The sequence below is a fragment of the Heterocephalus glaber genome, unplaced genomic scaffold (assembly GCF_053883595.1).
Source record: "Heterocephalus glaber isolate CG9 unplaced genomic scaffold, H.glaber_assembly_v1.0 deba00001564, whole genome shotgun sequence".
In the NCBI taxonomy this organism is placed as follows: domain Eukaryota; kingdom Metazoa; phylum Chordata; class Mammalia; order Rodentia; family Bathyergidae; genus Heterocephalus; species Heterocephalus glaber.
In genome coordinates, this window is record NW_028258351.1 from 10,327,086 (window position 1) to 10,353,480 (window position 26,395).

The 26,395-nt window shown below is 50.0% G+C and overlaps 1 protein-coding gene across 3 annotated transcripts; it reads left to right on the plus strand.

Moving 5' to 3' along the window:
• The first annotated feature begins 714 nt into the window (after positions 1–714).
• Slc13a2 (solute carrier family 13 member 2) lies at positions 715–24,591 on the plus strand. Of its 3 annotated transcripts, XM_004856986.4 has the most exons (12): positions 715–902; positions 15,474–15,602; positions 17,226–17,362; positions 17,473–17,672; positions 18,354–18,525; positions 18,638–18,760; positions 20,737–20,955; positions 21,156–21,244; positions 21,505–21,626; positions 22,644–22,805; positions 23,369–23,506; positions 23,984–24,591. In XM_004856986.4, the coding sequence occupies exons 1-12, from the start codon at positions 801–803 to the stop codon at positions 24,149–24,151; spliced, it is 1,761 nt and encodes a 586-aa protein (XP_004857043.1). In that variant the 5' UTR covers positions 715–800; the 3' UTR covers positions 24,152–24,591. The 3 variants fall into 3 exon arrangements, with proteins under 3 accessions (XP_004857043.1, XP_004857045.1, XP_004857044.1); XM_004856988.4 differs by lacking the exon at positions 22,644–22,805; XM_004856987.4 differs by lacking the exon at positions 15,474–15,602.
• The last annotated feature ends 1,804 nt before the right edge of the window (positions 24,592–26,395 follow it).

The following is a 26,395-nucleotide window of genomic DNA, read 5'->3' on the forward strand; positions in this document are numbered from 1 at the left end:
GCTGAGACGACCTTGGTTGGTACCTTTATCCTATACAAATGGAGAGTGAGGTGTGGCATGGAGAGGGGGACCAGGAAGAGTTGAAAGAAGCTGATCTTTATTGTACACAGCAACACTTAGCATTCATGGGTTGTCCAGTTTGAGCCGCACAGGAGGAGACTGGGGCAGAAGGAGGAAGGGCTTATTCAGTAGATTACTATCACACAGCGGGCAGGACATTGCTAAGACAGGTGACTGCGACTTGACACCTGGAAGGATAGAGAGGGCCTGCCTGCCTCAAGCCTTGCTGCCCTCAGTCTTAGGCTGGAAACTCCTGAGGGCAGGATACCTCCATAGCCCAGCCAGGGGCAACCTTCCCCAGGGTCCTGTGTCATCTGCTGAGCCAAGAACCTTCTGCGTCCTGGGCTAGATGGAGGACCGTGGGGGTCTTGCCCCACAGAGGCTACCTGGGGGATTCCCTGAGCACCTTCCTTTCACCAATAGCCCTTAGCAGCCTCTGTGTACAGAAGGAGTTAACTCTGGGCTTAACTTCTTGAAGGAACCTGAAGCTTTTCTTCCTTGGTCTTTTCCCCTCCCATTCTTTCCAAAGTCTTCCTGATATTTACTCCTCCTGCAGGCCCCTCCTCCTTACTCCCACCTCCGGACTCCAAAAACACTCTGATTGCCAGGGTGGGTCAATGGTTAACACTTACTGCCTTTATATAAGCCTGCCTCAGGGCACCTGCCGGCTGGCCTCTCTAGTCCTTCAGTTCCCTGGGTCCAGGTAGCAGTGACTCCGGCAGGCTCACCTGGTCCACACCATGACCACTTGCTGGCAGGGCCTGTGGGCCTATCGTTCCTACCTGATTGTGTTGCTTCTGCCCATTATCCTGCTGCCTCTGCCCATTCTCATCCCCACCAAGGTAAGGACTTGGGGTTCTAGGCACAGATATCTCCAGGGGAGGCAGGGGAAGGACTGTTTGGGCCAGAGTACGGCATCCTTGGGACCCAGTATAACTTTCTCGCCTCTTCTATGCTGAAGGTGAGGTTATAACCTCTTGGTTCTCCTAACTGCTGAGGGCTTAAAAAGCTAAAGGAGGCTTTTGCTCGACACAAAAAAATAGAAACCCCATGCAAATTGCTCAAGTATATTGAAGATCTACTGCCTTGGAGAACAGGAAGCCACTTCTATAAGGCAGAGGCAGGTGGGGGCAGATGGAGTTGATCTGCTTGTTGTCCATCCACCTAGCCCTGGACCTGGCTCATTTGAGGGCAGAGAGGGGGAGATCAGTGGCCAGGTTTATAGACAGATGAAAGGAGAATAGGAGGAAACTAGCCTCGAGCAGTTTGTGCCTTCACAAATATAAAGGGAAAGAAAAGTTCACCTGCAATCTCAAGGGCTGGTTTCTGCGGAGGAAGAGGGTAGAAACTGGAAGAAGAGACCGCTGTACTGTTCACAGTCTGGGAAGTGTCTTTGCCTCCTCCCCTGCCCAGCAAAAGTCAGAACTTCATCTCCCATTCACTTGAGCCTCCCTATAGCATAACACATGCTATGTACTCAGTAATCCTATTCCCCACCTCACGAGGTAGATCCAACTGTCCCATCTTACAGATGGAGAGGGGGACAGTAAGGCCTTTATTCAAAGTGTCAGGACAGATCCTATTTTCACAGAGTTTGGTTATTATATCCTTTTGGATTCCTCTGTAAGAAAAAGAACAGAAAATTATGAATCTAAATTAGCCTATGGTGTTGGGGGGCATCCAGGAGGAGGGTCTTATAGGTCATCTCCCCCAACCTCCTGGTGCTTGGGGTGGAACACGCATGCCAGGCAAGAGCTCTGCCACTGAGCTGTATCCCCAGTCCTTGACACTCACAAGGCATTTACCTCTGACAAATCACACACTTCAAAGTGGCAGAGCTGAGTGTGTGGTTTGGCTCTACAGTCGTGCTGTCTCCTTCCCACCCTGTGGCCTCATGATAGCGGAAACAGAATCACGGCCCTGACCTCCCCCTCCCCTACATCCCCAGAACAGCCCTTTGAGCCTTTCTCTGTCTTTTGTCACAGATAGGCTAATAAAGGCAAGCTCTTTTGCTCATGGTGTCCTCAAAGGGTAAGGTAACACAGCACTTAGACCCCTGACACATGGGGAATGACAAGGCCTGGCTGACCTTTAACATGATCTGCATCTCGGGCCAAAGCCAGTGGTGTCTCTGTACTGGGAATCTATCAGTGGTTTTACAGGCAGAGTAGGTCAAGGATGATAACCTCCCCAACCGCCACCCCCCAGCAGAAGCACAGCCCAGAAAGATTCAGCAACTTGTCCAAGGTCACACAGGAAGACCTCAGATAGTGAGAGAAGCCATGCTTCTTCATACGAATGTGATATTTGAGGAGTCCCAGCATTCCCTCTACTGCATCTGGCCCTACTGCCCACCCCTGTCCCACAGATTCTGCCTGCCCTGTCCTGACTCCAAGAACTGTCCCAAGAGGCCAGCCTCTACACAGGGCTCTGGATCCCCTCCCCTGCCTAGGACTTCGCTTGTGCAATTATCATCTCTCTCCTGCATGGTCAATTTCTCTGGGTCCTCATCTTTTCCATCAACAAATAAACATGTTGTAATACCTCTTATCTTAAACAAACAAACAAGTCAAACCAGACCCTCCTTTCATCCACATCCCCATCAGACATGTCTTCCTTCTCCTCTCTCTCTCTCATGTCAGCCAGCTTCAAAGATGTCACCTACACTGCACTTACACTGTCTGTGGTCAGCTCCTATCTCTAAGACCCTAGTCCTCATCACCTTTCATAGTGCCAACCCTTCGGTCCACTCTTGCCTTCCTCAACCGCTTGACAGCATTTCTCATAGCCTCTCTTTACCACACTGGCTTCTCTTGGGTTTGGTGACACCTTGCCCTGATTTTCCTCACAACCTTTCTGGCTCTTCCTCCATCAGACTGTGGAGGTTGGGCTTACCGAAGGACCCTTCTGCCAATCTCCCAACCCCGAGATCTTATGGTGTCTCATACAATAAAGACATCTCTATGTCCATGAGATCCCAATCTGTGACCCCAACCCTAATATCTACTGTTGTATTAGTCAATTAATCCGGGAGACTTCCTTCACTTGCATATTTTCATGATAAGCAGGCTACTCTTCTCCATGTCCAAGTCAAAACCTGACTGCCCTTTCTTCTCTAGCGGGCTCTCCCTGAAGTCTTGCCAAGAAATGCTTCAACCCAATACCCTGTGGTGCTAGAACAAAACACGAGTCATTCTAGGGTGCTTGCTGTCCTTCATTTCCATATGTACCAGCAGGTCCTGGGCACTCAGTGTCCCCAGAACACTGCAGATGTGCCTGTCTTAGGATAAGGTTACATCCCCATAAACTCATCCCCATAAACTCATCCTAAATTGAGTCTTCATAAGTAGAAAATGTATTTAATGCACCCCACCTGCCGCACTTCCCCATTTAGCACCATACACACTGTAGAACTCAGATGTCTCCCTGGTGATCTCGAGGCTAGCGGAGCTGCTACTCACTGCCACTGCTCTGGATTACCAGAGAGGATCTCACTGGCCTGGTGAAAGATCAAATTTTTTTTTTTTTTTTTGTACCGGGGATTGAACTCCGGTCCGTGCGGTTGCAAGGCACATGGCAAAACCACTGAGCTAAATCCGAAAGATCAAATTTTGAAGTTTGCAGTACACTTTCTGTGAAGTGCATGTTGCTTTCACACCCTCATAAAGTTTTTTAAAAATCCTAAGTTGAAAAATTTTAAGTTGAACCATCTGTACTTTGAGCGGAGTTAGTTCCCACCTTGTCATTTCTCGCCTGTCCTTTCCTCCCAAACCTCTGCCATCAACAGTCAAGGTGATCATCTCAAAACCTAAGATCATACACATCACTTCTCTGCTTAAACCCCACACCAGCTTCCCCACTGAACTTCGAATTAAATCGAGAAACAGCACAGCCCAGTGTCCCTGTGGCTCCATTCCTGCAGGTCCTCAGACTCCGCCCTCTACATCCTCCCTCCCGCTGCTCCTCTGCAAGCTCTGCAGCCTTCTCCCTGCTCCTCAAATTGCTCAGCCCCTGCCAGCACCGTTCTCCCCAGTGCCTCTTTCTTGTTTCTCAGGTTTCCACTTAAATCCAACACAGAAAAGCCTCTCTGGAAACGCCAATCACTCTTCATTAATACCCCCATTGTTCTATTTATAAAACATTCACTATCTGCAGTTTTATATTTGTTTACTTTCTATTTATTCTCTGAATTCCTGCCTTAGAACATAGGCCCTTAGGGCTGGGGATTTAGCTCAGTGGTTTCGCTGCCTGCTGCGCAAGTGCAAGGACCCGAGTTCGATCCCTGGTACCAAAAAAAAAAAAAAAAGAACATAGACCCTGTAGGCAGGGACCTCATCTTGTTCTATGCAGAATCCTAGGCCCTGGCATGTAGCAGATGTGCCAGAAAATATTTGTTGAAGGAATGAAGAAATGCGGGCAAAGAAGATCCTTTCTTGAATTCCTGTTGTGTCTCTGCCATCTATAATGAAACCCCAAGCATAGCCCATAGCCCTGATTCCCAACATAGAAAGAGAGAGCCCCAGGCTAGACTCAGAACTATGTCTGTAATAATAGTTGATATGCCTTGAGTATATTTTATGTGCTTGAAATTCAGTCAAGCACTTCAAAGCATTATTAGCTCACTTATTCTTCACAAAAGCCTCTGGGTCACTGTGAGGTTACCACTGCTTTTTCTATTTCATAAACATGTAAACTGAGGCCCAGAGTAGTAAAGCAATGTCCCATTTAGAAAAAAAGTTGAAAATGGAACCTAGTTTTGGGGTCTTTGTATGAAGCTGTCCAGGAAGTCAGGAGTGCCAATTATGAATTCCTCTCAAGCCTTTCCTCTTCATGCCCATCCAGTCAACCCTTTTACCATCTTTACATCCCAGATGTTGTAGAGCTTTTCCTCTGTACCAGGGGTTACTAGCAGATGTTCTATGCTCAAGCTGGTTAGTACAGAGGAGACAGGTGTTTATACCACACAAAGAGATAGCAAGAAGGCTGCAGAGGGGCCAGGGATTTAGCTCAGTGGTTTCGCCGCCTGCTGTGCAAGGCAAGGACCCAAGTTCGATCTCCAGTACCAAAAAAAAAAAAGAAGGCTGCAGAATTCAGAAGAGGGAGCCAATTCTTCCAATGGATTCAAGTAAGAATCTGAAGTAGATGGCTTTGAGTAGGACCCCGAAGGCTGGGTAAGATTTCAGCAGGCAATAGCCCCAGCAGAGGACAGGAAGAAAGTGCAAAAGAAAATGTGAAAGGCTGGAAATGGGAAGGGTATATGGGAAAATGTCAACTACATCCTTGAAATCCTGGTCCCTTCTGATGGTTTCAGATAATTGGGGAAGGGAGGGCCTAAAGGCTTCTCCCCAGTCCCCCAGCCATGCAGGCAAAGCATCATTCATGTGCCAGAAACTCACATTCATTCATTCATTCATTCATCCATTGATTCATTCATGAATCGGTAAACCAAGACTCAGTACTATGTAAGAGCTACTGTTGAGGTGTCCTCAAGAGAGAATGTGGGGCACCTGGCATTCTTGGGGGTGGGAGACACACAAAATGCATATGTGCTGCACAAGCCATAGAAACGATACAGCAAAAAAAAAAATAAAAAAGAAAAACAATACAGCAGGCTGCGAGGTGGTTCTGGGAGAGGCTGCTCCTGATGCAGTGCTCAGGGAAGGCCTCCTGAGGAGCAGATGCTTACCTTGGGACCAGAGGGGCAGGTGAGAGCCAGTTAAACCCAGCCCTAGGCGAAGAGCCATCCAGGCAGAACATGAAACAAGTGCAAAGGGCCGAGGACAGTAGGGAGCTTGGCAAAGGGAAGGGATAAACAAGGTCAGTGTGGCTTCAGGGGCATGAATAAGGACAAGATTTTTTTAAGTCAAGTTCAGAGATAAAATGAGAGGTCAGCTGACATCAGGCTTATGAGGCCAGGGGAATGAGCAAGGATTTCATGCTGCAGGCAATGAAGGATAAATAACTTGCTCAGGGGTGAGAGGACTAATAAGCTAGAAAAAAAATTCAAATGCCTCCCAGGGCCCATAGAGACCACCTGTAAAAACAGTCTCCCAACAGCACGATGTTGGCCAGGATAGTGTTCTGCCGAAATCAATATTGTGTTTACATAAGAACAGAAGGTCATTGAAATGGGCCAGGGATTTAGCTCAGTGGTTCCACCGCCTGCCTCTCAAGAGGAAGGACCCGAGTTCGATCCCAGGTACCAAAAAAAAAAAAAAACAGAAGGTCACAGAATTTCTTCCTCTGAATCACCTGAACTCCTGGAGTGCACAAATGCTATATGTGCCTTTTAACACCAGTGTAACATACCCTTAATGCAAGCTATTCCTGAAGTCCAAAGGCAGAGGAGGCCTCTGAAGATTCACTGTTGACACAAAGACTGTACAAGGAATTTGGAACTTCTATCTTTTGTTTTTGTTTTTGGTACTGGAGATCGAACTTAGGACCTTGCGCTTTCAAGGCAGGCGTCAGAACTACTGAGCTAAATCCCCGGCCCTGGACCCTCTATCTTTTGAGACTTTCTGGCTCTTGGTTCAGAAAGCAGAGCCCAGCAAACAAAGCATGGATTTTTTTTTTTGGTACCAGGGATCAAATTCGGGTCCTTCCGCTTGAGAGGCAGGCAGCGGAACCACTGAGCTAAATCCCCAGCCCTCAAACCATGGATTTTTGGAGCCAGATAGATAAAACTCACTCTGGAGCATCCTATAACATGTGACCTTTCTGAGCTTCTCCAAATCCTCCCATCTCTAAAAGCATTCTGTGAAGATGAGGTAAAACAACCCACACACCTAGAGTGTCCATCTGGGGCTCCAGAAGCAAGGGCTTCCTCTGCCCTCAGCCTTTGTCTGACTTCCTATACCCCTGGAAAACCCAGACTGGCCTCATGGGCACTGGAAAAATGTCTCACTTTTCCACAGCTCTGTTCAAATGGGCTGGCCCCGCCCAGGGCCTCAGCTGTTCCCACCTACGACACAGGGAGGTGTGTCTCATCACCCTGAGAGTGGTGAGCTCCATTCTCCAGTAGTAGCCTGAAGCAGTCCTTGGGCTGTTTGCAGTTATGTTTCCTGAGCCGTTTGCAGTTATATTTCCTGGCCTCTAAATTAGAAGGTGAAACCAGCCTCAGAGGCCAGGGAGATTCATGGAATAGAGATAGAGGGTTCCCAGATTGGACTTCGCCTTCAGATTACTCTGTGATGTCTCTGCTTATCAGCACCTTTACAGTGAAGGCCAGGAATGAGAGAGTTAGGTAGAATCTTAACATCCTGGATATAATTCAGCAGTAAGGCTTAAGGCTGCTGTGAAGATCAAGTTCACAGAGGAGTGTGGCAATGCCGTGTTAGTGTCACTCTGGCTTGTCTTTCGTTCACCCTTTAGTGGGCCCTGCAGGCCTGGCTCTTGCCCAAACTGTGAGGACAGGACTCTTCTTTCCCACCCCTTTGTTTTCTCCAACACTCAAATCCACTGTCTAGTCAGGCGCACCTATATTCCCACCAACTCCAGGGGCTGAGGCAGGAGGATCACTTGAGCCCCGCAGTTCGAGGCCAGCCTATGGAACATGGTAAGACCCCCATCTCCAAAAAAATAGAAAGAAATCCGCTATATCCTGCAGGTGTCTTGGAGCAGAAGATAATGTAACAAAGTTGTTCTAGTTAAGGAGCAGAAATAAGTGGAGTTTCCCCTAGTGAGAACAAAGGGTCAGAAAAGTCAGACACCATCAGTTGCATTTGACACAGCCTCAAAGGCAGGCAGGGAAGGCTTTCAAAGGGACAAAATGGAAGCTTCAGTGATGTGCTGATTGCAGGCTGTTGGTGTGGGAGGCTGTGAGCTGCATACTTAGAATTAGAGCATACCATGTGATTGGTTGGGGGAGCATATTTGACTTTCTTTGATTGTTCCTGAGTTAGAAGTGGGAGAAGAGAACAGGGGTGAAAATGAAGGAAGTCGGCAACCTGAACAAATTCTGACTGTTTAGGGCCAACAGCTGCAAGAGTTGTGGTTTGGCTTCCGGTCTGGTTTCTGCAGAGACATGGGACAAATTTTCATGGACGAATGGCCACTTTCCCCTCTGTATTCAGTCCTCAAAAGTATTAGGCATTTGACATCTGCCTATTATTCCTGGAAAGGCTATCATCTCCCCCAGCATTTTTTCATATTTTAATAACTGGATCTCAGTATAGTTGGTTTCCCTTGTAGTCTTATGTATTTCATGTAGTGCATTTTAAAACCTTATTCTAAGAAGTTGGAAGGCTTCATCAGGCTGCCAAGAGGGGTCTGGTATCTAAAACTAGGTACGAATTCCTAAATCAGAGATTTTCCTAAGTATATACAATCCCTCTCACACATATTTTTTCAATCACATAATAGCATAAGTATAATCTCTGGGGCCTTTTTCTTTCTTTCTTTCTTTCTTTTTTGGTATCAGGGATCGAACTCAGGATCTTGCACTTGCCATGCAGGCAGCGGCACCACTGAGCTAAGTCCCCTGCCCCTCTGGGGTCTTTTTCTTTCCTTTCTTTCTTTCATTCTCTTTCTCTTTTTTTTTTTTTTTTTTTTTTTAATACTGGGATTGAACTCACAGGCTCTCAAATGCTAAGCATGAGCTGCACCTGAGGGTAATCTTTTCTTTTCCTTCTCTTTTTTGACCACCTCCCCGTACTGAGGATCAAACCCAGGGCCTTCACACTGAGCTACATATATCCCCAAACCTTTAAAAGAAATATTTTAGACATGGTCTTGCTAAATTTCTAAATTTCCTAGTCTGGGTTGGAGCTTGCAATTCTGCCTCAGCATCCCGGAGTGCTGGGATTACAGTGCATCCCACTACTCCTGGCACCCAGTATAACCTTTTAACAAAACACCAGCCAGATCATGCTACTTTCTCAGTTTAAAACCCTTCAAAGTCCTCCTACTTTCACTCCTGCCTCTAGATAAAGTCCTAGATCCCCCACAGGACAGATAGATAGATTTTTTCCAAGTATACACCATGGACATGTCTGCCTCACTGTTTCCTCTGTGCTTACTCTCTTGCCAAACCCTTTGCTAAGCAACTGAACTACTTATCCCTCAGCACCCATTCAGCATCCCCTCTCTGGAAGCCTTGCTCAGCCACGATGGAAGGAGGCTGAGGGAAAGGGCCCCTTCTCCTCTGGGCTCCCATTTTTCTGCTCTCTCCTTTGCAGTGGTGTGCGCCAGGCTGCCACCTAGTGCCCCACCGTTGTTTCTGAGCCCTGAGAATGCTCACTGCCACCAGCATCTCCCACATCTGGAGGGGCAGAGGGGCAGGAGGTGCCAGCCCATCCCCACCCTGTGTCACCTTTAATCAGCAAGAGGAATAGGCTGTGACACCCCTGAGACTCGGCACATTTGCTCTGCCTGACAGCCACAGGCTGTGTGTGATGCCCAAAGTCTTTGTTCTCTCCCAAACACCTGCCACTCGCTCAGGGTCAAGTCTACCCGGTGTTCCCTGATATTTTTGTCTCCATTTCAGCCTCATGCACCTGGCCCAGTCCCCTGGCATCCCAGGAGCACATTTCTCTCCCAATGCCAGCCCTGCAACATGGTGGGGAGCAATGCTTCACAACATAGTCTCACATACTCACACCTGTAAGCCCTTTCATCTTTACATTGGCCTAGCCAGGTGAGCGTTTTTCTTATTTCTGTTTGTAGATAAGGAAATTGCTTAAAGAGATTCATGTGTGGGGCCGGGGATTTAGCTCAGTGGTTCTGCCACCTGCCTCGCAAGTGCAAGGTCCCGAGTTCGATCCCCAGTACCAAAAAAAAAAAAAAAATAGAGCGATACATGTGTGTACACCAGGAAATTCTCAATATTTCTGAGGAAAAAAAAGTCGAGAAAAATTAATGAACTTTCCTAAAGACACATGACAGTAAAGCTGGGCCCAGACACCCAGTTTTTTTGTTTTGTTTTGTTTTGGTTTTTTTGGTACTGGGGATCAAACTCAGGACCTTTCATTTGAGAGGCAGACAGCTGAACCACTGAGCTAAATCCCCGGCCCTACACCCAGGTTTTCTGGTTCCAAGATGTGTGCTTTCCCACTCCAAAAGAAGCAAGCTGGTGAGGATAGAAACCCTCAGAGGCTTTACCCGCTCTGCGCTTTGCTGACTCTGTAGGGCACCCAACCCACCCCGGCCCTAGAGCCCACACAGACACTCAGACCTCCAGGGACAGAGCTGGGCCTGACACAGGTCTGTCTCTCTAGGGCCTGTGTCATTCACACCTTCACTCAGGGTGTCAGGTCTGCTGTAAAGGTGCCAGGATCCCTTCTGGGAGGAGCAGAAACAGACTTGAACCCACTCCCCAGAGAATAGAGTCTCATCATTTCATCCACAACACAAAATGTTCATTACAAACTATAGTGAGAGCTGTACAGAAGAAGAACTAGGAGCTCAAAGTATGAAACAAGATTCTTCCCCAGCCCGGAAGCCAGGGAGTCTTCTCCAGAAAAGGAATAGTTGAACTGAGACCTCCAGAATGAATAGATATCAACTAAGCAAGGTGGGAAGGGAAGAGAAGTTCAGAGAGAGGACATTATACTCAAAGGCCTTGTGGCCAGAGGGAGGATGGAGTTTTGGAGGAATCTGAAGAGGACCAGAGTGGCTGGAGCAGAGACAACCAGGCAGAGAGTGCAAAGACACAGGACTGGGGTGTAGCCCGGGGGTAGAGCACTTGCTTAGTACGAACAGAGCTTTGGGTTTGATCCCCAGCACTAAAACAATAACAAAACAGATAGTGAAAGGGCCAGGGATTTAGCTCAGTGGCACCATGCCTGCCTCATAAGTGCAAGGTCCTGGGTTCAAACCCCAGTACAACAACAACAAAAAAACAAACCCAGATACTGAAGGAAGAGTCAATGCTGCAATGCCACAGCCAGGAATAGAGCTGATAACAACTACTTTTCCAGTCTGGAGGAGCAGGAGGTAGTGACAGGCAGAAAGAAGAGCAGTAGTTTCTGGAAGGAAGAAAACTTCTCTGCTGCTTTCTGAGCTCTGAAGGGGGCCACTGGATCCAGGCATGGTGGTACATGCCTGTAGTCCCAGCACTCGGGAGGCTGAGGCAGGAGGATCCCTGTGAGTTGTGGTTAGCCTGAACTACATAGAGAGACCCTGTCTCAAAAAGGGGTGGGGGCCCTACAGGTAGCTGTTCAGGCTCTGCTTTGAATAACTCTGAACACAAATGGTTTCCTTGGGCTTACGTAGTGTGACAGTCCTGGGGAGTTGCCAGTGGACAGTGTGCAAGTTAGGTGGGTCCCACACCATAGGTGACCAGCTGAGCTTGGCCAGACAAAATTCAACTGAGCTGGGCTGTAAGACAGAACGAGAGTGGCCTGAAAGAACAATCCTGATCCCTGAATCCCTACTTCCAGAGCAGGGATACTGACCTTGTAATCAGACATACCAAGGGGCTGAGGAGAAAGGACCCTCAGTGCTCTCCCCTTCAGGGTCACCTGACCCAGGGTGCCCCTCAGAACACTGACAGCAATCCAGCCTCAACAAATGTCAACACGGCAATGCTAGGCCTCTTTGTGTCTTGATTCCTGTCCTTCTCAGAATACTGCTTTGAAATGCACAAAATAAAATGGATAGAATCACAATGGAAACCAATTATTTTGACGTGGTTATCAAAATACAGAAAAATATATTGCAATTCAGATATGTATGTTTCCTTATTAGTGCTTCAGAAGGATCTAGCCCTGGGTGAGGGATGGAGCTCAGTGGTAGACCTTGCCTTGTATGTGCAAGACCTTGAGTTCTATCCCCAGCACTAAAAAAGAAAAACAAAAACAAAAACAAAAGATCGAACATTGGTATAATGACTGCCATAATGTTGAAATAGTAATAAGTGTGAACAGTGTATTGACATGTGTTCTGAGATAACAGCAACAACTGATCTGGGAAGATGTTCAAATCTGATAACCTCAATAAAATATTGACTTGGGTGCAGTGGCACACCCCTGTAACCCCTCCTACTCAGAAGGTTAAGGCAGGAGGCTCCCTTGAGCTCCAAAGTTCTAGGCCAGCATGGGCAACATGGCAAGACCTTTTCTCAAAAGGAGGGGAAAAAATCAAAATTACCAATAATACCATTAACAGTATAGTTGAGTCTCAGTTTATGAGATTGTGTCTCAATAAACCCATCATGCCAGGTGTGGTGGCACACGCCTGTAATCCCATCACTGTGGGTAAAGTAGAGGATCACCGTGAGTTTGAGGCCAGCCTGGGCTACATAGTGGGTTCAAGAGCGGCTTGAACTACATAGCATGACCCTGTCTCAAAAAAGAAATCATAAGTTGAAAATGTTATAGGTTGAAAATGCAGGTAATACAGCCAACCTACCAAATAGCTTAGCTTAGCCTCACCTACCTTAAACATACTCAGAACATTAGCTTATAGTTAGGCAAAATCATCAAACACCAAACCTATCTTAGAATAAAGTTTTGAGTATCCCATGTAATTTGTTGAATACTGCACTGAAAATGAAAATCAGAACAGCTGTATGGGTGCTCACCATTAAAGGATGGCTAATAAACATTAAAGTAGGGTTTCTGCAGAACTCAGATTGCTTTTAAGACATCACAAAGCCAAAAATATCCAACCATTTTTGAGTTGGGGACAGTCTGTGCTATGACTTTGTTGCTTGTGTTCATAACTTTAGTTAGATCTTAGTGAAAAGATGAAATGGTTTTCTACTGAATTTCATGGATTCTCAGAATTCTCTGTCCCAGTTAAAAACACCATGATCCAGGAAAAATAAGCCAACAAGTTAGGCTTCAGGTTGACAGACTGCTCAGGAGTTGAGCTGGGGGACACAGGGCCAAAGTGCCCAGGGTCAGGGAAGGCTTCCGGCTAGAACTTGAAACAGCTTTGGATTTTGATCCAGCGACAGATGTGGAGAGGACCCAACATAGTTGTAAAGGGCAGCGGGGGCTCACATTATACACTGGGGCTCACAGGCAGGTTTGGCTACCAACAATTCCCCTGAAGGTGTGGAAATGGGATCTCAAAAAGTGAACCACGTTAGCTGAGTGGAGTGGCGCAAGCCTGTAGTCCCAGCTACTCAAAAGACTGAGGTGGGAGGATCGCCTGAGCCCAGGAGTTCAAAGTGAGCCTGGGTGAACATAGCAGGACACTGTTAAAAAAAAAAACAAAAGCAAAGTTCCTTGACAGAGTCAGGCAACAGGAAGTGGCAGGTTCTCAGAAGGTCACTGTGTTTGGATTCAGAGCCCCAGCTCATCCTCAGACAGGTCCCCCCCAGTCACAGGGAGCCCGAGACTGAGGACACCTTTGAATTCAGGGTAAAAGCTGGGGCCCAAGAACCAAAGCCTGACTTTTCCACTTACTATCTGTGTGACTTTGAGACGCTTATTTGCACCTTTTTTTCTCCTGTGTGAAATGGGAACAATAGTCAGTACCTCTCAGAGCAACTAAATGTGCGTGTGAAAAACACTTGAGGCACAAAGATCACAAAGTAGCCTCCTTCTGCAGAGCTTTCTTCTTGGTTTTTTGTTTTGCTTCGTTTTTCTCTTTTTTTTTTTTTTTTGGTACTCCGGTCCTTGCGCAGTAGGCGGGCGAAACCACTGAGCTAAATCCCCAGCCCTGTTTTGTTTTTCTGTTTGTTTGGCTTTTTTCAGGCAGTCTCACTATGTAGTCCAGGCTGACCTTGAACTTATGGTGATCCCCTTGCCTCAGCCTCCCAAGTGTTCCACCAAGCCCTGCCAGAGCTTTCTTGAATCAGCACAGTGACTGCTCCCCCAGGCCCCCTTCTGTGTCTGACCAGAGAGTTCTGGGTGAGGGAATAGGGGACTCCAGGGTCCAGGGGAGTGGCCTGCCCTTAGCTCGAGGGAGGTTAAATAACTGGCCATCCATTTGCTGCAGGTAAGGAAGTGGGTGAAGAAACACCAGCATCAGCAGAATCCTACTGGGGAGCAGAGGGGTGGATCTCTGATCTAGGGTCAAGGAGGCCCCACACCTGGAGCTGTCAAGTTCGAGTAGGGAGTGGGTAGTAGAAAGAGAGCTTGCCGTCACCCAGTCTTGGTCCCACAGCAGGCTCTGTGCAGGGTTCCTACCGCACAGCTCCGGGGGCACCTTGCCATCCACAGCAAGGGGAGTGCTCTTGGGAAGCTCCCAGAGTTGTGCAACCCAGATGCCCTACCTGAGTTTCCATCCCAGCTCTGCCACTCCCTAGTTTTGTGACCTTGAGCAAGCCACTTACTGTCTGAGCTCATCCATAAAGTGAGACCACCACACCCACCTTAATGGCTCTTACGTGTTCAACACCAAGCTCCTAAGAGCTGCTCATTAAATAGCAGCTTCCTCTTTTCCAAGGCCACCACCTGTGCCCACCACAGGACCCTTTCCAAGCTTCAGGGCACTGAGACTGTGAGGTGCTCAGAAGTGAGGCCAGTTTGTACTGGGTAGAGAGGAGAGGGCAGGACAACTGAGACAGGTAGGAGAGGAAGGGATCACAGCCTGGTCCAACTAATTCCTGATGTTGCCCTTTCTTTGGGTAAACAGAGTGGGCAGGTGCCCCCTCTCCCAGAGGCCTCCTCTGGCTAATGATTCCTCAGTCCTCAGAGAGGCAGCCGAGGAGAGTAGGCCCCTGACATCTGGCGCCCGACTGTCTGGCGTCCATTCCACCTCATCTAGGCCCGAGGTCAGGCATCTCTGGACTCTGGGACCTTGTGAGGGAAAGGGTGGTTTCTGGTACCCATGGTGATGCCTCAGGGTTGCCACGCTCTTCATTGCATAACGCAGGGATGAAGGAACCTCTCACATAGCCTGTAAATGTGAATGGAGCCTCTGGAGCTGTGTGATGCAGCAGCCAGGCCATGATTACTAGGAAGGAGAGACCCTCCAGCATTCCCAAGACTTAGAGGTGATGCATTCATTTAGACAAGATTTGCTCTGCAGCTTCCTGGGTCCAGGGCTCCAAGGATCCAGATGCCACAAAACTGACTGTCCTCATCGAATTTACCTCCTAGCACAGAAAACAAACACTAAATAGTCATACAAATAAACACGTTCTTACAGGTAGTGAGAAGAGCTAGGGAAGGTGAGGGTTTGGCAGGGTCTGCTCTTTGCCCTGGGCATCCTCATCTCATCTCAGGGTCCTCACCTGGGCCCCCTGCAGTTCCCATGGGCTGGACGAGGCCTCAGAGCCAACTCCAGATACCAGTGTGGCTGGGTTATAATGTCTGGGCCCCCAAGTTTAAAACAAAGATAAGGTGGTCCACCACCACCCCCATTTAAAAATGTGGCCTCAGGCTTGGGAATCCATGGGTTTCACAGGCTTTCCCCATTCTGTGGGAAGAAATGGCCTGGTTTCTCTCCAGGTTGGAAGGGGACAAGACTCTGGGCCTGCCCCTCTAATAGCTCTTCTGCTCCCTTCCCACCCACAGGAAGCCTACTGTGCCTATGCCATCATCCTCATGGCACTCTTCTGGTGCACTGAGGCTCTGCCCCTGGCTGTCACTGCCTTCTTCCCTCTCTTCCTGTTCCCTCTGATGGGCATCATGGAAGCCTCTGAGGTGAGCTCCTCACATCCATGGGAGAAAGGGCTCCCAGGGAAGGGGGGTCTTCCCTAGGGCTCTGGTGACCTAAGACACTTCATCACAGGCAAGTTTCATCAAAAAGGGGTCCTTGCCTCCTCTTGACAGCTCAGAGAACACTGAGGGAGGAATCAGCTAGAAGACCAGGGATAGAGCATTCTGGGAATGCATGTCACTGGTGTGGAGAGTCCAGGGAGGTGAAGGGTCTGGTGCAGGAGAAGGGCCTCCACAGTCAGCTGAATCTAGGCATGGTGGTGCACACCTATAATCCCAACACTCCGGGGGGGCTGAGGCAGGAGGATTTCAAGTTCAAGCCCAGCTTTGAGAATTTAGCAATTTAGCAAGATCCTGACCCAAAATTTAAAAAATATAAATGGCTGGGGATGTAACTCAGTGCAAAGGTCTTGGTTTCAGTCCTCTGTACCACATGCATAAAAGAAGAAAGAAAGAGAGGGAGAGAGAAAAAGAAAGGAAGGAGAGAAGGAAGGAAGGAAGAAAGAAAGAAAGAAAGAAAGAAAGAAAGGAAGGAAGGAAGGAAGGAAGGAAAAGTCCAGCTGAAGCATTTTTAATGTCTTTCCTGGCTATCACAACGATTGGTTCTGGATCCCTACTGATTCCAAAATCCCAGGATGCTCAAGTCCCTTGCATAAAATGTCATAGTATTTGTGTATAGCCTATGCATTTCTTCATTATACTTTAAATCACCTCTAGATTACCGGTAATGCCTAATACCATGTAAATAGTTGCTATTCTGTATTGTTTAGGGAATAATGATGAAGGGGAAAGTGTGCATGTTCAGTATAAACATGGTTTTTTGTTTGTTTGTTTTTTGGTACCGGGGATCGAACTCAGGACCTTCCACTTGTGAGGCAGGTGGCAGCACCACTGAGCTAAATCCCCGGCCCAAACATGATTTATTTTTGAATATTTTTCATCCAAGTTTGGTTGTATCCACAGGCTGTATGCTGTACTTCTAGTTCAGTGGCTCCTGAGCTCAAATGAATATAATCACCTGGAAGGCAGAGTAAAACACAGAAGGCTGAGCCCCACCACTGAGCTTCTGACTCAGTAGATCTAGGATAGGGTTTAAGCATTTCATTTCTGACAAGTTCCAGGTGACGGTAATGACACTGGCCCAAGGATCACACTTACATACTGCTCTTTTTTGTTTGTTGAGACAGGATTTCACTATGTAGTTCAGGCTGTCCTTAAACTCACTATGCAGCCCAGACTGGCCTCAAACTCATAGTGATCCTCCTGCCTCAGCCTCCCAAGTGCTGGGATTACAAGTGTGCACAACCACACCCAGCTCTACTTTCTAAAAAGAACATGAAATGCTCTATCTCCCAGTCCATGACTTGAAACATGAATGAAACAGGCTAGATTGTTTCCCAATTATCCTGAGGGAAGAAAGAATTAATTTGGCAAGAAAAGGGGAACCTGGTTAATATCAAATGGCTGATAATCCAAAGGCCATTTCCATTTGAGAGCCCAGGGGAATGCTACTATGGGGAGATGTCAGGGATTGCACCTCATAGGCCCAGGGGCACTGTGGGAGACCCCAAGATCGTCCTGCATCTCAGTCATGTCCCTGCCTGCCAGGTCAGCACTGAGTACCTCAAGGACACCAATATCCTGTTCATCGGGGGGTTGATAGTGGCCATTGCTGTGGAGCACTGGAACCTGCACAAACGCATCGCTCTCCGAGCGCTCCTCATCATTGGGGTGCGGCCTGCCCTGTGAGTTCCCACAAACCAGGATGGGAGGAGCGGGGTCCAGGGACACTCAGGACAACATCCAGCCTCTGAAGGGAAGCTGGAATGACAGTGTGTGCATCTGTCTGTCTTAGGCTGATCCTGGGCTTCATGATGGTCACAGCCTTCCTGTCCATGTGGATCAGCAACACAGCCACCACAGCCATGATGGTCCCCATTGCACACGCAGTCCTGGAGGAGCTGCAAAATACACGAATGGACAGCCAGGGAGGCAGTGACAACCCCACTTTCGAGCTCCAGGATCCCAGTCCCCAGAAGGAGGTGACCAAGCTTGGTAAGACAGAAGAGGTAGACCCTGCCCGAGCCCTCAGTTCTTGCGGAAGGTCTAAGGGACCCGTCCATTTGCAAGGGTAATGATCTTGGAGACTTGGGGAGAGAAGACTGAGGCAAGCGCCTCAGTGACCAATTTGTCCTTGATTGCCTGGAACTTTTCTGGTTTTAAAATGCCAAGACCCAAGCACAAGGACCCGAGTTCGATCCCCAGTACCAAAAAAACCAAAAAACAAAAAATGCCAAGACCCATGGGCTGATGGTGTAGCTCAGTGGTAGAACAATTGCCAAGCATGTGCAAGACCCTAGGTTTGATTCACAGAAATACAGATAAATGAATCTATCTATCTATCTATCTATCTATCTATCTTTTTAAAGTCTGGGTGGGCAGCAAGGGGTCTAGTCTCCATTTTTCCTTCCTGGTTTAGATAATCCTCTTCCCTTCTCTGGGTCTTGGTTTCCCATCTTTCAAAAGAGGTTGGGCCTGATGGCATCTGAATGTACTCCCAAGCCGAGGCTCCAGGGAATGCTGGACCCGCTCAGACCAGGGGGCAGCCTCTGTGCTCTTCCCAGCCCAGGTCTCAGCTGTTCACCAACAAAGTGCCCTGGAGGCCATGGAGCCCCAGCCAAGTTCCCCAGAGCTGTCCTTGCACCTGCCCCCACCTGAGCTCTCCCTTGTTCCTAGAAAATGGACAGATCACACCTGCTCATTCAGAGCCAAGAGCCATGAAGAGCAAGGAGGAGGTCCGCTTCTCCAAGGGTATGAGCCTGTGTGTGGCCTACTCAGCCAGCATCGGGGGCATCGCCACGCTGACCGGCACCACGCCCAACCTGGTGATGCAAGGCCAGATGCAGTCGTGAGTGCCAGAGGGCAGGGCCCAGCAGGGGTGGGGTGCGCTCTCACTGGGAGGCAAATGGAGTTGGGTGGTTGCCAGGCCAAAGTCACACAGCAGCCTGTGTTCCCTCCAGGATCTTCCCCGAAAACCCCAACATCATAAACTTTGCCTCCTGGTTTGGCTTTGCCTTCCCCACCATGGTCATCTTGCTGCTGCTGGCTTGGCTATGGCTGCAGTTCCTCTTCTTGGGTTTCAAGTAAGTAGTGGGGTGGATACGAGAAGCCTAGGTCCTTGCCTGTACCCCTGGGAGCTTCCTGTTGGGTTCGGATGTGGAAAGTGACCATGCCTATGAGAAGGCCCCTACTTCCCAAGGCCCCTCTGTGCACTCATTTGAAGGAATTATTGGGAGGAGAATATTACCCCATTTAGCACATGAGCACACTGGGTCTTAAGGAGGGATCACAACTAGATTTGTCAATGCTGAGATTGAAAACCAAGTCTTCTGGTGCCCAGGCCAAACCCTGTCCCCTCATGCTCCACAGTTCCTGAATAAATGCTTGAGGAACACACTGAATGTGGTCAGTTATTGACACATTTGTTCTGTTCCTACTGCATGGCTGGCCTACTGTGTCCTGGGCAGTGAGAATGCTGGGCAGTAAGAATACCAAAAGACATTGAGCAAAGTCTCTGCAGCTCCCCATCTGATGGATGATATGGAGGTGGGCTATGACAGAGGGGAGCACTCAGGGTAGTGGGGATTCCAGAAAGAGGTAATGTCTGAGCTGACTCTTGCAGGACCACAAGTCAGCCAGGTAGAGAATGGGGTAAAGGCATTCCAGGCAGCAGAAACAGGTGGTGCAAAGCAGAGGTGCTGGGCATAGTGGCACATCCTACTGGAAAGGCTGAGACAGGAGGATCACAAGTTCAAGGCCAGACTTGGCAACTTAGTGAAACCCTTGTCTCAAAACAAAAACAAGAACAAAAATTGAAAAGAAAGAAAGGAAAAAGGGAATGAAGCACAGCCACAAGAAAGAACCTGAAGTGTTTTGGAGACTCTCTGGTTCTGTGGGGATGAAAGAGAAACATCATAAAAGAGTGTCAGGGCACAAAGCTCAAGAGGCAGCAAGGGAGAGCTGAGAATGGTGGTGAATGCTTGTGATCCCAGCATTATGGAAAGCAGAGGCAGGAGGATTGCCTGGGCTACACAGTGAGTTCAAGCCCCGCTTGAACTACATAGCAAAACCCTGCCTCAATAAATAAATAAATAAATAAACAAACAAATAGTGTTAGGGCCTTATCCTTGAAGCCAAGGGTAGCAAGTAGATTTCATTTCTACTTGCAACCCTGGGTTATTCATAGTCACTGTTTGGAGCTCTCAGTTGGAAAACATTGGAGACCCTGCTAAGGCTGTCTGAATCAAGTCTGTGATTGATTAGTGATGTCTAATATGTACACAGGACAGCAGTGGTGGTATGAATGGTGCTATACTATAGTCATTATTTGTCCTGCCTTCCCAGGCAGAGGGAAGCCATTGGAAGATTTTAAGTATTATTAATGTACTTTGGGCAAACCATGAGCACAGATGCAAGGAGGTTGGATTAGTCTGGGAGCTGGTACAAGAGATCAGCACATTTCGGGGAACCATGGACAAGTGAAAATGGTATGAAGCACTGTCTTTGGCCTGGAAGAACTCACAGTCCAGCAGCTAAGTGAGATTTACCCGAGTGAAAAATTAAATGTTAATGCAAGTTAAGTAAGCAGCACAAGTTAAGTAAGCACCATAGCCTCCTGCACCACTGAGGACAATATGAGTGGAGGTAAGGCCGGTAGAGAATCCCAGAGTCAGAGAGAAGGGATGGGGATTTCCTGAAAAGCAGCTGAAGGAGAAGAGCTGTGAGGAGGGCCAGGAGGAAGCACAAGGGTCTGGCCATGAAGCTCTCCCCACCCCGGGCTGGGAGGATGCAGCCCAAGAGACCCCTTGGAGGAAGAATGTCAATAGGGCACATGGCGAAGGCCCAAGCTTGGGGCAACACAGCTTCTCTTGCTAAACAAGGGCCACAATCCCCTCCGAGTCCTCTGCTCTTCCCTAGAATCTTGAACAGAACCTGACCTCAGAGACATGACCCCAAAGTGACCGGTGCAGGCCTTGGTCTCACATGATGGGCTCTCAGAGCACCTTGGCCCCTGCCTGGGGCGGGTCTCTCCTGAGCCACCCCTGCTGTCTGCCTGCAGCTTCAAGAAGAACTTTGGCATTGGAGATCAGGGGAAGGAGAAAAAGCAGGCAGCCCTCCAAGTCATCAAGATACAGCACAAGCTGCTGGGCCCCATGAACTTTGCTGAAAAGGCTGTCACAGTCCTCTTCGTCATCCTGGTGGTGCTCTGGTTCACCAGGGAGCCAGGCTTCTTCCCTGGCTGGGGCAATCTGGCTTTTGCCAACAGCAAAGGGGAAAGGTGAGAGTTTCTGAGGGAAAGGAGGGGAACACACTTGTGGCTCAATCCTTGGGGAGGCAGCAAGGGAACTGCAGAACAGGGGGTGAATCTGGGGCAAGGGAATCTCACCAGGCTTGTCTATAAGAGGGGTTCCTCTCCACCACCCATCCACTCTGAGTATCCCCAAGCCACTAAGCCTACCCTCCCTATCCCACCCACAGCATGCCATCCGATGGAACCGTGGCAATGTTCATCAGTGTAATTCTATTCATAGTGCCCTCCAAGATCCCAGGCCTGACCCAGGACCCCGGTAAGCACCTGGCTGGGGCTGGGAAGGTTTTCCAGGTAGCCTTTGCCTTCAGGCCTGTAATGTACATTTGACCACACTTGGTAGGAGCCCAAAGAGGTTAGGGTGACTTGCCAAGGGCACAAGGACTCAGGGACAAAGTTAGAATGTTACAGAGCTACATTCATGAAGCTCTGATAGGAACCCACTCGGGGGTTTCCAGCTGAGGGGAGGGAGAAGGCCTGTGGCTCTTAGTGACCTGTTCTTCTCTACTTGGGGAGTAGAAAACCCAGGGAAGCTGCAGGCCCCTCCTGCCCTCCTCACCTGGAAGACAGTGAACGAGAAGATGCCCTGGAACATCATGCTGTTGCTAGGTGCTGGCTTTGCTCTGGCCAAAGGTAGTGAGGTGAGAGACTCCCAGCCCCTCCCAGGCCTGTTGGAGGGGGGCTCTGTGGCAGGAGAGAGGGCCCCTGTTTCTGTCCCATAGAAGGGAAACATGATCCCCACTTAGGAGGCCCCACAGTGAGCAGAACCTTGCAGAAGCTGGAGGGAAGTAGGTGACAGCCCCAGCCAAGAAGGAGAAAGAAGCATGAGTCCTCAAGACCTGTGCTCAGTGGGGTTCTAAGAGCTAAAGGGAAGACAGGTTTCTCTGGCGATCCCTCTACAGCCCCTCTCCCAGGCCAGACAGAATGCATTAGCTGCAGTACCTAGGTAGCTGGCTTTGGGTTGACACAGTCCTCCCACTGCAGCCACCAGGGGGCACCATGATCGCATCCCACCAGGATCTGGGGAGCGGGCCATCTTTCTCTAGAGAAAAACAAATTCTTGAAACTGCAGCCCTGGGCCTCCCTGTTCCAGCTGAGCGCATTTATTGCACAGACAGTAGGCAGCTGCCCCAGGTTCAGGGTCTGTGCTTGGTCACCCACTGACTGCCAGGCACTATGCTTGGGCCCAGCAGCAAGGAATGAGGTGGAATGAGAACTTGGCGCTCTCCCCACACTGCCAATTGCTCACCAGACCATTGGCCTCTTCCATTTTAAGGGTCCTCCCTCCACCCTGCCTCCCTGTCAGGAGCAGTCCCCTCAGCCCCAACCCATGGGGCTGGGAGAGGACAAGGAGAGGACTATGGTTGTCCAGAGACCTCCTGACGGGGATCAGGAAGACGGAGTAAATGGGGCCAAAGGTTTTTACTCCCACAAAACTCCAGACCCCCAAGGTTTTGGGGCCCCTCTCCTAGCTTCTCACCTGACCCTTCACCCCTCCCCAGCTTCCCCAAGAGCAGCAGAAGGGCCCTTGATACTAGTTGGATCCTGTCTTCCCTTCAGACCTGTCTCGACTCTGAAGACTACACAGGTGTAGGCAGCAGAAGGGCTTGGGGTCCAGGTAGCCCTGCCTCACACACACCACCCTCCTCTCCCCACAGAAATCTGGCCTGTCAGAGTGGGTGGGGGACAAACTGTCACCACTGCAGCACATGCCACCTCCTGCCACTGCACTCATCATCTGTCTCCTGATTGCTACCTTCACCGAGTGCATTAGCAACGTGGCCACCACCACACTCTTCCTGCCCATCCTGGCCTCCATGGTGAGCTGGCCCTGCAGACACACCTCCCCCAGGCAATCTTCCTGCCTTGCCCCTCCACAGGTCCCCAGGGACCTGTCACTGCACCTCCTCCCCTCTCCTGGAGGGGACCCTGAACTTCCAGCCTTCTAGCCCCTGAATGACCCCATCTCTGGTGACCTCGCCCTCTGAGTATATCGATGGGGCTCAATGGTGGCCCCACCCACCTCCCCACCCCAGTCCCTGTTCTGGTCATTCCACAGGTGATGAGGTAAAATTGCTCCCTGGAGCGTCCCCAGCCCCTTCCTCCCCAGGCGCCTTCGGCAGCCTTTGATGACACCTCCAGAGCCCCTTTGAGATCTGTTTTATGGGCCCCTCCCTTCACTACGCCCCACAGGGCAGGGCTGCACACTCATCCCCTCCAGAGAGGTCAAGGGGCCCTTCCCAGGTCACCCAGTGCTTTCTGGCAGAAATGGTGGGTTCATGACCATAACGTGTGTTGAGGGTGGAGTTGTCACCCAGAAGAGGGAAAATTGGGGGCCAGGATGGAGACCAAGAGCAGCTCTGCCCCACTGTTCCCCTTCCAGGCTCAGGCCATCTGCCTCCACCCACTCTACATCATGCTCCCCTGCACCCTGGCTTCCTCCCTGGCCTTCATGCTGCCTGTGGCCACCCCACCTAATGCCATCGTCTTCTCCTTTGGAGGTCTCAAAGTGACTGATATGGTGAGTGGCAGGGAATGAAAATGCCTCTCTTCTCCTTCCTGACTGCCTTACATCTCTGTGGACCACAAAGTAGCTGAAACCCTCTGAAATACCTAGAGCTCAGAGAAGGACCCTGTCTGGCTGCGGGTACAGAAGGGGAGACTAGGATATGATCCCTCAGACAAGCCCTGAAGCTCTGGCCACAAGAGGGGGTTTGGACATGAGGAGGTTCCAGGGGGTCAGCCACACTCAGAAAGATGAACTCAGAGAAAACAACCCCAGGGCCCCAGAAGCTCATGAGGGCCCCCTTTTCCCTGTTAGGACTGGCAGTAAAGTACGGGGCCAGGGCATTGCCTAGCACTGCCCATTAGACCACAGGCAGGACTTCCCAGGAAGAGGTTTGCTCTTGGGAGGGCTCCTGAGCACTCTTAAGTTCTGCAGGCTGGGCACTGTTACCATTCAGCACCCACTCAGTCAAACTGGCTCTCCTTACCTCAGGCTCGTGCTGGATTCCTGCTCAACATCATCGGGGTGCTGGTCATCATGCTGGCCATCAACACCTGGAGCTTCCACATCTTCAACATGCACACCTTTCCCTCCTGGGCCCAGTCAAATGCCACCCAGTGTTTTCCCAGCCAGCCCGACCACACCACAGCCAGCCCCTAGACAGGGGTGCAACCTGCCCAAGCCCACCTCCATGCCCCTCCTCTGAACCAAGAGGAGACATCCCAAGCTCCAAGCCCAGGGCCCAGGGAGAAATGTCCCTGTGTGTATAATCTCTGTGTCCATGAGAGGGTGTGTGCATCCTCTCCAGTGTGTCAGAGGAAAATGTCTGCATTTGTACGTACACACACGTGTGCTCGAGAGGGCATCCTACGCATGCAGGCTTGACAGTGCACCTGTGTGCATCTGCAGAAAACATACACATCCTTCCTTGTCTTCCTAGCTTGGGAACCAGACCCCTTTGCACATATTTATTGAAACTTGAGATTAGAGTGGCCTGGGAGCAGGGCCTGCCATAGGTATGGCCTTTGGGACTCCAGCCCAGCCTCTCAAAGTTTGGGAAGGGTTCAGATTTTAGCCCCATTAAAGCCTTTTTCAGTTGAGTCTGAGATGGTCTTTCATGGCGACACCATGTGGTTCCGGCTCAGCTTAGAGGGTACAGGAAAGGGGCCTGGCCTCTGTCCTACATGGCAGCTCCCTTGGCACCCCTCCCACCCCCAGGAGAAAGTAATGGTAGGGCACCCCTGCCAGGGCCGATCGGAGTGGGCGCAGCCACCCAAGAAAGCAGCACTGAGATCACCAGCCAGCTAATTGGGAGTTGCCAGTCTCTGCGTGTCTTTGGGAAAACCGGCCTTCCCGTTCCCAGAGCACTCCCTGGACATTTACATAAAACCCTCTCTCCCTGCCAATTCCTCACCGACCCTTCCTCCAGCTGGAAAAACCAGTCCCACCAGACCAGAGGAGGCAGGCTGACCCATGCCAGCTGCCCAGAAAGATGGACCCTTACCCCAAATGGCAGCCTATAGCAAGAAGGATGCAGGCCGGACTCATAGGAAAAGGCTCAAAACCATCATGGACTTCAGAGTCGGAATGAGACAACTTTGGATGAATCTGCCTCCTTACCTCTGCCCCTCTTCTGCCATTCCACCCCATACCCTCCCTCCTAGACTCCAGAGTTTTCAATTGGGGGTGATACTACCCATCATCCATTCTGGGAGCTCAGCATCCCTTCCTGGCTGGAAGTTCATCTTTGTGTCTATCCTAAATCTGTCACTAAGGACAAAAAAAAAAAAAAAAATTCAATTCAGGTTTCCCCCTGGGCTGGGCTTTCATTTAGTTTTCCCAGACCTGGGGGTTCATGGGGAGTGCAGCTGGAAGGGGGCTACTGCACAGGGCAGAACACTGCTGTCCCCAGGGGACAGGGGATCCTGACAGGGCATGCCAGACATCCAGGAGAGTGAGGAGTGTCAGGCAAGTGGTTCCACCCCCACCCTGGCCTCCGGGCTGGCATTCCTCACGCATGAAGCACACTATAAATCAGGCTCCCACCCAGACCCACACTAGGACCCTCAAGGCCCCAGGCAACAGTCCTCCCACTGGGCGTAGGTCAGCCCAAAATGTCAGGGCTCCCCCAGTGTCTTACCCACAATGCAGTGGGCCCCTAAGCAGCAGAGCCCCCACCCTCTACAAGGTGCTCTGATCCTCTGCTACCGCTTTCTCCTGGACCCAGCATGGGTACCCACAGTCCAGCTTTGGCTTGGGGTGCACATGCTCTATCCATTGTTCTCAGCTCCTCAGAAATCCAGGGTATGAAGCTTCCCCCAATCTCTTGGAGTGAGGTATACAAAAGCCACCCTGAGGGTCTAGCTGTCAGCTAGGTGGCAGGTGCCCTCACAGGATCCAGCAACCAAGCTTCCCCTAAATGCTCAGAAACCACCTTCCTCAGCAAGCAGGAGTGTGGCCGGGTGGCAGACGGCACCTGTCAGCCTAATCACCGTCATTAGCTGGGCAATAAAGTGGCACAGACTGGGCCAGCCTTTGAAGCCCAGGTCAGGCATGTACAGGCAGTCTAGCAGCTCAGGCCCTTGTGTGCACACATGCCAGCTACAGCAGGTGGATGAGGATCTTGCTGGGATTGGGGTCTTCAACTTTTCTGTTGGGTACTCACTCCCTATCATTGATGACTTCCTGGAGGTAGTAAGGGGCTTTGGGTGTCTCCTACCTGCCGAACTTGTCAGTGCTGGAACTCAAGAACTTCTGAGGTAGTAAGTTCCCAGGGCCTTGGGGACAGGGGCAGGAGAAAATCAGTGAGGCTGGAAACAACTTGAGGACAATGACTGATAGAGCTGTGTCCCCAGCTCCTAAACGGGGCCTGCTGCAGGGAATGTTGTATGAATGAATGAATGC